The sequence below is a fragment of the Labeo rohita genome, chromosome 18 (genome assembly GCF_022985175.1).
Source record: "Labeo rohita strain BAU-BD-2019 chromosome 18, IGBB_LRoh.1.0, whole genome shotgun sequence".
Classification (NCBI taxonomy): Eukaryota; Metazoa; Chordata; class Actinopteri; order Cypriniformes; family Cyprinidae; genus Labeo; species Labeo rohita.
The window spans coordinates 25635995-25648306 of record NC_066886.1 but is presented as its reverse complement, the minus strand read 5'-3'; the positions used below and the strand labels follow the sequence as shown (position 1 = coordinate 25648306).

Genomic DNA, 12312 nt, shown 5'->3' with positions numbered 1-12312 from the left:
TTTTATTAAAAAAAGAAAAATATATTAAAACGTTTTATATATTATGTGCAAAATATAATTAATACAATAATAATAATAATAATAATAATAATAATACATTATGATTAAATTGTATTATAAAGTAACAAAAAAAACATTTTAAAAACATTTATATTGCGGGAAAAATTGAAATAATTGCTATATATTATCAATAATGATAATAATAATAATAATAATAATAATAATAATTAAATTAAAAAAACACTTTTAATGTATTGTTGTTTAATTTAGTAAGTGTTGTATTCTGGCTTTAATTAAAAAATAAAATTATATTAAAGCATGTTTTATATATTATGTGTAAAATATAATTAATAAATTATTAATAATAATAATAATGATAATAATAATAATAATAATAATAATAATAATAATAATAATAATAATAATAATAATAATAAATTATTATTAAATTGTATTATAAAGTAACAAAATAAAATTACATTTTAAAAACATTTATATTGTGGGAAATTAGAAATAATTGCTATATATTATCAATAATAATAATGATAATGATAATGATAATGATAATAATGTTGTTATATGTTAAGTAATATAATTAAAATATTCTGCTTATTTAACTAAATACTGTCTAGCTTTATTCTGGAAAGAAAAAAAAAACACTTTTTTTAATGTATTTTTGTCTAAAGAGAAGAGATGTTCAATCATATCTTTATTCATTTGTGAAATGAAAAGGAAAGGTGTGCATTGCATCATGAGATGGTTGGTTGTATAATGCAAAAATTAATTCTGTCTATTATGCCAGTTTGAGTTGAATCTGCTATGAAACTGTGCTGTTCTGTAGATCCAGCAGATGGAGCTGAAACCTTGATGCTTTGCTTTCTCCACTAGTGAAACTAGACTGTAGCCACATGCTTCCAGACATCGGTTTGGTATTGCTGTGTGCGGTATGAGCATAAATGTTCAGAAATGTGCACTGATTTGACGCATTAATTACTTTTGTGCATAATGAGTGCATATTTTAAGTGTAGATTAATAAAACGTACATTTAAGTTAAGTTGCCTTTAAATAAATTTGTACCTTACCTCAGTGTTCTTTCAAGAAAGCAAAGTGTTGATGAAACGTTACCTTTACTTCCGTTGTGGGTTTGGAGTGGGTGCGTCCCCTATGTAGGGTTTGTGGAGACAGGAAGTGGGTGAAACAGGGAGGACTTACACCTTCCTCATGCAAGGTGCAATGAGAGCATTTAAAAAAAAAAACGTTTTAGGGTGCGTTAAACCTGCTAAGATGAAGTAAAGGGTTCATTAATATTTCAGGCAGGGTCATCTGAGGCTGTGTCCGTTCTTTTCATCACTTACTCAGCATATAGATTTAGAGCCTATCAGTGCTCTGAGATTTATAATGCAGAGGGATCAGATGGGAATGTAAGTGTAGAGAATGGGCGCCGAGGCTCATTTGTCATCGCTGCTCTGGCTTTTAAAAGGCACAGAGGTTCTCTGTGGAGCCGCTGACCTCTGATGATGTCATCAAAGCATTATATGTGTATCTAATATAATAGATCAGCTCTCAAGGGAACTGCTAATAATAAACAATAACAATGCAGAGCATCTTGTATATGGTTTAGGAATTTTCTACTTAAATTTAGATTTGTTTTCGTTTCTTCCTTGATCGTTCATAGTGATCATAGACTGCTAAACTCTAAAAAGCACTAAACGCTTCGAAAACACTATAAAAGTAGTCCAGATGACTCATGCAGTGTTTTCCAAGTCATCTAAAGCCATACAATAAAGGAGTAAAATTTAAAACCTTATTTACTGATCCTTATTTACTGATCATCAGATACGGTGAAGAGTGAGTGCCAGTAATATCAAATGTGACCCTGGACCACAAAACCAGTCGTAAGTATCATGGGTATATTTGTAGCAATAGCCAAAACTGCATTGTATGGGTCAAAATGATCAGTTTTTCTTTCATGTCAAAAATCATCAGGATATGAAGTAAAGATCATGTTTAATGAAGATATTTTGTAAATTTCCTACTTTAAATATATCAAAAGTTAATTTTTGATTAGTAATATGCACTGCTAGAACTTCATATGGACAACTTTAAATGTGATTTTCTCAATATTTAGATTTTTTTTGCTTCCTCAGATTCCAGATTTCAAATAATTGTACTTCGGACAAATATTGTCTCATCCAAACAAACCATACATCAATGGAAAGCTTGATTATTTTTTATTTATTTTTTTTTTCCCCAACTTTCAGCTTTCAAATTTCAAATACTTTACCTTTGTGACCGGTTTTGTAGTCCATGGTCACAAATGTCAGGCTGGGTATCGAGTTTGATACTTTTGAGGCACAGACCGAATTGCCTCTATCTTTCGATACCTAAGGGGTTAATCTCATCAAAGTCAGTGAGCCAGTAAGCATGCAGCATGCCTTATTTGCCTAAATCAGTGATTGGTTGTGGCGAGGCATCAAGGAAAACGCATGTTACGTGACCAATCATTTACACTGTAGCATCATGCTACGTAAGGCAGTTTATATAATGTATACTATTCTTTTACTCATAACTCACTTTAAAACATTATTGAGTGTTTGTAATAACTTCTGATTGCGATCTAATGAGGGATTGGTCATGTAATGTTGGAGAATAATATATATATATATATATATATATATATATATATATATATATATATATATATATATATATATATATATATATATATATATATATATATATATATATATATTTATTATTATTATTATTATTATTATTATTATTATATATATATATTTTTTTTTTTTTTTTTTTTATATCAAGCTAATCATTACACCTGCTTAGCATTTCTCATGTAAACACACTATATTGTTATGAAGATGGAATCTCATGAAAATTACATACCAATCGTATACTGTCGTAATCGCGTGTTTATTAGCTTCATGTTCCAGCCCTATAAATGTTTTTATGGAAGTGTAACGCACGTTCATCGTCGGAGACAGGATGGGTTATTGAACACAAATATGACTGACATAAGAGCAGCGATTGAGATTCCTCTGAGTCAGAACTGAGATCGAAGAGAAAACGCAAACAGACAGCGCTAGAAGCAGCTAGTGGTAATCAGATCATGTAAATCAGTAGAAAATGAATAGAAATGATGATTTTGTCCTGGGGACATAATCCGTGAAAAGAGGACCTCTTAAGAGGTAATGTGTAATGTAAGTGTGTTAAAATAGATTTCAGAAATTTGAAAAGTATTTCTCAGGAACTGGTATCAAATTCAAGGTACTGTAATTTTTTTTTTTTTTTTTTTTTTTTTTTTTTTTTTTTTTTTTTTAACTATACCCAGTCCTAATCAAATGTCATCTTTCTTTCTTTCTTTCTTGAATGAATGAATGAATGAATGAATGAATGAATCGAATGAATCGAATGAATGAATGAATGAATCTAATGAATAAATCCAATCAATTAATGAATGATTCTACTTAGCTTTCTAATTGTCTGGTTATGAAATTATGCTCGTAAAAATACTGCTAAAGTGAATGTTTCCTAATTCTCAGCTTTTTAATAAATATTAGTATAAATATAAATATGCATATATTATTATCAATGTTGTATAAACCATTCATTTATTACTTAAAGAGTACTTAATGTCTGATTATAAGCTCATAAAAATAATGCTAAAGTGGCTGTCTCCACCTTCCCAGTACTGTAATTAATAAATATAGAAAAAAAAAAAAAAAAAAAAAAAAAAAAAAAAATATATATATATATATATATATATATATATATATATATATATATATATATATATATATATATATAAATGGTTTGTTTATTTTACATTTCTGTGCACGGTTTCCTTCCAGACTAGATTACAGTGCACATTTCTGTGGACAGCTAAGTGTGTTTGTTTGTTTGTGTGTGTGTGTGTGTGTGTGTGTGTGCACTACCCAAATTCTCTGTTGTTTTCCAGGGTGTAGAATTCATTAGCATGGACCTATTTTTAGAATCCATGTTGTGGTATACTGAGAATGAGATAGATTTGCTGTAGCTGATCGCTCAAACTCTGATTTATAGTCATGTTGTGCCCGAGACTGTCTTTAACCAAAGTTGAGTTAAACTAGCTTTTCATGTCTCGTTTGTGTTCGGTAACCAATCAGGACTCTCTCCGGAGTCTCTGCCTGCCATCCCTAGTGCGAGTCCTGTCTAGCACGTCCTCACATTCCCGTTTCAGTGGGTGTTTGGGATGAACTGATGCTAAAATTTGCAGTGTTTAGTTTTATAGCACAGGCTGGTCTGGGTGGAGCTGCTGTGAGTCCACACCTCTAAACCAAACCTCATCCTTTCCCTTCATGAACAAAGTCAGTAGTGTGTCCCAAATTCAGCTCTCCTTCAAGGACCAGCTTTAACTTTCAGAACGATTCAGGCTTTAGAAAGAGCTAAAATAGTTATTTTTGTTGTGTAAGCAAGGGCAGTGAAGGGTTAAAGCCTTGGCCTTGTCTATTTCTGTCTCGGATCAGTCAGTCTGTTTACAATTAGTGGCAAATGAAAAGCTAATGCAAGCAGATTCACCAAATTGCAATATTTGAAAGATTTTGGGCTTTTTTTTTTTTTTTTTTTTTTAAATATATATAAAGATGTGAATAGCTAGTAACCATGTTGACTTAGCTGTAAAGGCTTGCAACACTGTGTGCAGGATACTTATTATGGAGATAATATACTTTAAAAGAATATACTTAAGTGTGAACCGAATGTAATGTTTGCAGACAATTGCATGTTATTTACAATTAAATGAAAATTATAGTTTTAAAATCATATTAAATGCAGTTATTCAGATCTAAGGGTGCTTTTGACCCACTTAAATAGAGCTTCAGGACATCTTCATATGTAATTTCATAATTGCTTCTATTGTCTTTGAAATATGTTTGTTACTGCTGAGTGTACTGCCAGTCATTTATGATAAACTAAAATATACTTTAAAGAAGAACTCCACTTCCAGAACAGCAATTTGCAAATAATTTACTCACCCCCTTGTCATCCAAGATGTTCATGTCTTTCTGTCTTCAGTCGTAAAGAAATTATGGTTTTTGAGGAAAACATTTCAGGATTTTTCTTCATATAATGGACTTCCAAAATGTAGTTTTTTTTAGTGGACTTCTTGAACTTCCAAAATGTAGTTTAAATGCAGTTTCAAAAGGCTCTAAACGATCCCAGCTGAGGAAGAAGGGTCTTATCTAACGAAATGATCGGTCATTTTTTTCGAAAAATAAAAATGTGTATACTTTTTAAGCACAAAAGCTCGTGTAGCACAGGTTCTGGGATGCGTGTTCACGTACTATTGAATCATGTCGAAAGGTCACACCGAACGTAGGCAAAACTACAGACCCAGTGTTTACAAAGCAAACGCGCAAAGACTAACAAAGTGCTAGTAAGTCAAACGCTATTTACACACAAAAAGGTATAACAATGTCGGATGATTCTGAAGTTGTAGGAGGAAATGAGATGGAGTTTTTCGCCATTCTCTACCTTTTTAAGCCAGTGTACACATATGATGAACTTGACGTGATTCGTAGTAGTGATGGGAAGTTCAGATCATTTTACCGACTCAGACCATTGAGTCTCGTTCAGCAAAATGTCATTTCGTTCATTTTAGCAAAATGTTACATGTTACTTCCCTAACACATCTACTGCTTACACAAAAGTTGATCACACTACAAATAAGACAAAACTATAATGCTATAAGAAACGGAAAAGATTAATTCATTGTTTACCTGGGTCTTTAGTCTATGATTAGCTCACCTCACCTCTTATCTGACAAGTTTTCGGGTTTGAGTCATTCGTTCATAAAGTGACAGCCCCATAAGATGAACGAACGACTCAAAACCCAAAGACTTGAAACAGGTGAACTAATTCCAGTACAGAACCTAATAGGATGTTGCGCATTCAGGACTGAACGAATCACTCCCCGAGACGACTTGTTCTTCCCGAGTCACATTAAAGATCCGTTCAAAATGAACAAATCATTCAAGAACGCACATCCCAGTGTCTGTGCTACATGAGCTTTTGTGCTTAAAAAGTATACAGATTTTTTTTTTTTAAAAAAAAAAAAAAAAAAAAAAAAAAAAAAGAAAGACAGATCTTTTTGCTAGATAAGACCCTTCTTCCTCGGCTGGGTTCGTTTAAAGCCTTTAGAAGCTGCATTTAAACTACATTTTGGAAGTTCAAAATCGGGGCACCAATGAAGTCAATGAAGTTATATGGAGAAAAATCTTGAAATGCTTTCCTCAAAAAACATAATTTCTTTACGACTGAAGACAGAAAGACACGAAAATCTTGGATGACAAGGGGGTGAGTAAATTATTTGTAAATTGTTGTTCTGGAAGTGGACTTCTCCTTTAATGTCACGTCAATGAAAATACTTAAGTGTGTTAAGTATTTAGTCACAAACGTGTATTTAAGTAACTAAAGTGGCCTTTTATTTCATTAATATTATATTGTCTGCTGCAGTTTTTTTTTAAATCTGCATTTAAGATTTGAAGTACGTCACTCGTGCACCTCGAATAAAATTTAAGCACACTACTTTTTCACAAGGGTAAACGGTAAGATTAATGGTCTTAATTGGATTGTTTTTCTCAGCTGTGTTGAGAGCGAGGATAAATTCACATTAGACTGTCGGACGTAACGGAAACCACTGCTTTGCCAACTCTCTGTGCCATTTATTCATTTACATTCTGTACTACAATTCATTTCTTTGTCTTTGGTTATAACTTGATGAGTATGTGGAAATAACCTTCTCTGTGTTTAGTTTTATTGAAACGTCAGTGTTATCTGATGGATAGCGTTAACTGCTAGCTCTGGATTGCATTACTGGAACCGTTTCTGGTGAAATGAAGTTTAGATGGTCAGGATCTTACTCTCTGATCAGGTAAGGTTTGGATCTCTCATTTTCAACGTGCTGTAATAGTGTAGATCCTAGCTGTTTTACATTAGGGAGCTGTGAAGTATGTCAGGGTTGCACAGCAAGCGACCTTCCACATGTACCTCCTTCTTGCCATTGTTCTGCCGCTGCGCTGATGGACATTGCAAGTATCAGACGGTTACATAACTTCCTGTTGAGATCCTCTGATGGGCTGCCAATGGATAGTGAAAGATCTCTGCAGGAAACTTTCTCTTTATGCACTTATGTTTTCTCTGACAAGGTTTTAATCTGCCTCTGCTCAAGAGGCACATGTCATATCAACAGTAATTCTTCCTTTGCTTTTTAGAGTCTTCAGGGTAATGACCCAGTGTTTGGGTGTCAGTTACACACACAGAAGGAGAGACTGACCTGGTGACTTAGGAAACGTGATGTGATGCACTCATATGAAGTCACTTTCTGTTAGAATTAGGACAGGGCCACTCTCTCATTCACTACTATGCTCACCAAGGCTACATTTATTTGATTAAAAACGGAAAAAAAACATATATAATCTTGTGATTTATTTTTGTATTTTTTTTTTACAATTTAAAATAATTTTTTTTTTTTTTTTTTTTTTTTTTTTAAATGTGAAGTGTTTTCAAAGTTGAATTTTCAGCATTATTACCTAGCCTAAGTCTTCAGTGTCACACGATCCTTCAGAAATCATTCTAGTACAGTGTTTCCCCTGCCATTATATTAGGGGGGCATGTTGTGTCTTTACATGGACGCACGTCTACAATATCTCTGCGAAAAAGCGGACGGGATCGCGGGGTCCATTCATAAAAATGGAATTTATAGTGTGGAATGCCATGGAATTTATCAATTTTTGGATGAATAAATCAACAGTGGGTTTGTCACTTAATTCGAATTGCAATATGGACTAATGTCTGTGAATATTAAAATGCAAAAAGACGGTTTAGATATGAATCCTGCATGTTCCACTTGGCTCTGTATGTATGAATGGCGGAAACACGGTTTTGTTTACTACACAAATACTGAAGCACACGTAAGGCTCGCTTTGATTTTTAGCCTCTATGTCTCATACGACGACATGAACACATGAACTTCATGTGAGTTTTACGGTTTCATTTGAGAAAACTAGCATAATATCATACTTCATAAACACTGAAACTTCACGGCAACCTGTCAAAATGAAAGTATGGTTTGAAGTGTAACAGAAATATATTAATCTTGTATTACTTTTGTACAGTATAATGTATGTCTATATATTTCTATTTCTGGCCAATTGAAAAAAAAACAATTGAATGATAAAAAATAAATATTACAGCCAGATTAACCACTTCATTATAGAAAAAATATATACAATTATTAATTTTTTTTAACAGAATATTGACAATTTTTTTTCCAAGTATTAATTTTAACAGCAGACCTCTGTTTGTTCACCAAATTAAAAATAAATAAATGTTTAATGCTTTCATTTGATTATCAGTAAAAAAAAAAAAAAAATATATATATATATATATATATTGCTGTGAAGTTGAATTAAGAAAGAAAGAAAGAAAGAATGAAGATTGTAGGGCCCTATTTTTCAAAATGTGAAATTGGACTTTTTTTTTTTTTTCCACTAAAATAAATGTTTTTGTTATTATACAGAGAGTAAAGTACTGAAAAAAGTACCGTTCTGATTATTGTCAATGTTGAGAATGGTTGAGCTGCTTCATATTTTTGTGGTAACTGTGATACATTTTATTTTTCAGGATTCACAGATGAATAGAAAGTTCAAAAGAACAGCATTTGAAATAGAAATCTTTTGTACCATGATGAATATATTCCTGTCACTTTTTAATTTAATGCATCCATACTGACTAGAAGTACTATTTTCTTAAACCCCAAACATATCATTTAAATTCAAAAACTACATGAAAGCATCTGTTTCAGTTCAGTTTTAGAGTCTAAGTTTGTTACAAAATGTGGGGTGTCATGCAAATATGAAACACAACATGTGGTGATGGTAAATCATTAATTTTACATAAAGTGCTGTACATTGCACAGAAATCTGAATTTGTAGGTGACCAATAGCATTTGGTAATGCAGGAAAAGCTGGCCTGAGAAGTGATTCCATTTTAGTGAACCAAGTTCATTAGTACAGGTAAATTTGAGCTTCTAATGAGGTTTCATTAGAAAGGCTGATTTTCTGAAGTCAAACAGACTCTTGTTGCACAGGTGCAGCGGCGTCCTTTCCTCCAGCGAGCCATTCTTTTCCCAGTCAGTGCAGAGAAACAAATTCCATTAACAATAATATTTGTGGAAGGCGCTCGCGGCTTTGCGTCGAACAGAAAGTCTCGGCTGCTTCTTGCTGAGGAAGTATATAAACACAGGAAAGCCGTTCGTGTTCATGCGAGCGTCTCGGGAAATGCCTCCACGGAGCCCAAACAATGTATCGGCACATTCCTGCTGTTCTTTTTCTTAAGGAACAGGAAGTAGTGAAAGTACAAACCCTCAAAAGACAAACTTTAAGCCCTGAATATTCCCACAGCACTCTGTAAGCATTATATAATGCTCAAAGCTTACTGTAGATGTACAATCTGATACAAACATCGGTTTCGAAGTTCAAAGTTCAAATTCTCAGTGTGACTTTTGAGCTCCTTATTGTTCATAGGGTGCGTATTACTGACCATCAGTGGTTATATGTTGAATACTTCATGTTTGAGTCAAGTGCATGTCAATCTTCATGGTTTAGGCCTCCTTATCAGTGGCAGCAGACAAGAGAGGAACTTATCCAGAGACCACAGCCGTAAACTTCATCTCGTTTCACCCTAGGGCTGTGAGGTTTTCGCACGTATTGTTGGGTTGGCAGACGGTGTTGTTTGTTTTTTTTGCTGCCAAAGTCTGATGAGGTAGGATGAGGAAGCCATTGTTCATGTTGTAACGAATGGTCTGAGGTTTCCAAATGTCAAAAGCCGAAGAAAATCCGCCGGTTGATTTCGACAGCCTCGAAAACTCTCTTGGTCTTCTGTGGACCCTCTTCAACAGGTACTTGGTTCTTCTCAGACAATCAAACAATAATCATATTCAGTAAGTATTAGTGAGGTTTTGCAAAATGGATATTGAGCTCTATGTTGGCATGTTTGCAAAGGAAAACTTGACAATGAAACTTGAAAAATATATGTCTGGGATCTGCTCGGACTCAACCCTGAACTATTTTGAGTTTCTTTTCTTGAAGTATTTTAACAATTTTGCATGTAAAATTAGGGAGTTGTTTAACCATAACCATTGTGCAGCCTAATTGAGCAAGTTCCATATTTCTTCCTCCTTTGAATCACAAAGTAAGATTTTTGACAGATTGTCCAATCAGCTAATTTCCATGCAAGACAAGTGCAGATAATTCATGTCCAGCTCCAAAAGAGCGGTATTAAAATGGTCAATTCAGTAGCTTTGTGTGAGAAACAGACTAAAGTTCCTCTCTAATGTAGCTTTCAAATCTCACTTATGCCTGTCAATATTTAAATAAATACAATATTTAAACTGGTTTAACTAGAAGAAATTATGACAGATTTAATAATAGTAATAATAATAATTTAAGGAATTTGATGCAGCCAAATAAATATTTTTTTTTTATTTTTTTTTTTTTTTTTCTCATTTATGCACTTATTTTGTGCTGCATTTTATTTTAGCAAAACCAAACAAACAAAAACAAAAGCACTATTGCGAAGTTGGTTGCATTTTAAACGATTTATTAAATGGTTTAAGTTTTATTCAGTCATTTCATTAGACGCTATTGGTGATACCTATGTAATAAATTCTAAAACGCAGAATGCAGAAAAAAATTAGAAGCACAAAATTTAAGGGAAAATGATTTCATGAAGTCCTAAATTAAAAGAAAGTTGGTAGGGATATAACATTATCAAAATCTCATGATCAAATAATATCTTGATATGAAGTCCATGATACGATATTTATTGTGATTACTTTAAAATGTACATCTTCATTCATTTGTTTTTTTTTTTTTTTTTTTTTTTTTTTTAATTTTTATTATTATTATTATTATTATTATTATTATTATTATTATTATTATATCTGTTTTAGGAAGCCAATCAAATTAGAATATAATAATAATAACAACTATTTTATTATTATTATTATTATTATTCTTCCTATGCCAGTAATGGCCATGTATTTTATATATGCTATAAAATAAATTAAAATGAATATTTCATAGGTATATTTGCTTTACACTACAGTAGGGAGATTACAATGCTTTTTTTTTTTTTTTTTTTTTTTTTTTTAGTAGCAGTTCATTTCCAGAACAAAAACTTACAGATAATTTGCTCACCCCCTTGTCATCCAAGATGCTTGTGTCTTTCTTTTGTTCAGTTGATAAGATATTATGTTTCTTGAGGGGAATTCAGGGGAATTATTTATCCATATAATGGACTTCAATGGTGCCCCCAAGTTTTACGTTCCAAGATGTAATATAAATATAGTTTAAATGCAGCTTAAAATGGCTCTAAACAATACCAGCTAAGGGAAAAGGGTCTTATCTAGCAATAGGATCGGTCATTTTCTAAGTAAATTGACAATTTATATACTTTTTCATGCTCGTCTTGTCTAAGTTTGCGTGAACTTGTTTTCTTCCCCAAATTTCAAATCATCCTACATCGCTGCAGAAGTACCGACCCAGTGTTTACAAAGTGAACATGCAAAGATGATCAAATGCCCTTTACAAAAAAAATGGTAAAACAGCAATGTAGGACGATTTCGACGTTAAAGAAGAAAACGAGACGGGAGTTTTCTGACATATCCTAACTGTAGTGATCCGCATCGCAGAGACAAGACAAGACAAGCATTTGAGGTTAAAAAGTATATAAATTGTCAATTTGTTTTCGAAAATGACCGTTTGTTTTGTTAGGTAGGACCCCTTTTTCCTGGGTTGGGATCGTTTAGAGCCCTTTGAAGCTGCATTTAAACTGCATTTTGGAAGTTCAAACTTGGGGGCACCATTGAAGTCCACTATATGGAGAAATTCCTGAAATGTTTTCCTCAAGAAACATAATTTCTTATTGATTGAAGAAAGAAAGACATGAACATCCTGTATGACAAGACAGTGAGTAAATTACCTGTAAATTTCTGTTTTGGAAGTGGACTTTTCCTTTAACTTCTACACTTGAAAGAGATATTTTGAATTTGGACTGCAGTACCCATTTATACTGCTAGCTGTCAGCAATTCATACTGCACTTTTAAGCTTTTATTTTGACAGAAAACGCACGTTAAACTCACAGCGCATGTAATAAAAAGCTCACTGCATTCACTGTGAACGGAGCCGTTCTGAGACACGGAAAACACCGGATCATGAGCCGTTTGCCTGAACGAAGTGTGCGCTTCAAAACAC

The 12312-nt window shown here is 32.8% G+C and overlaps 1 protein-coding gene across 3 annotated transcripts in view; it reads left to right on the top strand.

The window, feature by feature from the left end:
* mob2b (MOB kinase activator 2b) overlaps nt 1–12312 on the top strand; it is a 52600-nt gene that overhangs the window by 20160 nt on the left and 20128 nt on the right. Inside the window, exon 1 of one of the 3 annotated variants that reach the window (XM_051134928.1) lies at nt 9704–9997. The exons of 1 other annotated variant lie outside the window; for it this stretch is intronic. In XM_051134928.1, coding sequence (XP_050990885.1) covers nt 9873–9997 — 125 coding nt within the window. In that variant the 5' untranslated portion in view covers nt 9704–9872. Of the gene's footprint in view, nt 1–9703; nt 9998–12312 lie in introns of those variants that run through there. One more of the 3 variants, XM_051134929.1, reaches the window with a different exon arrangement.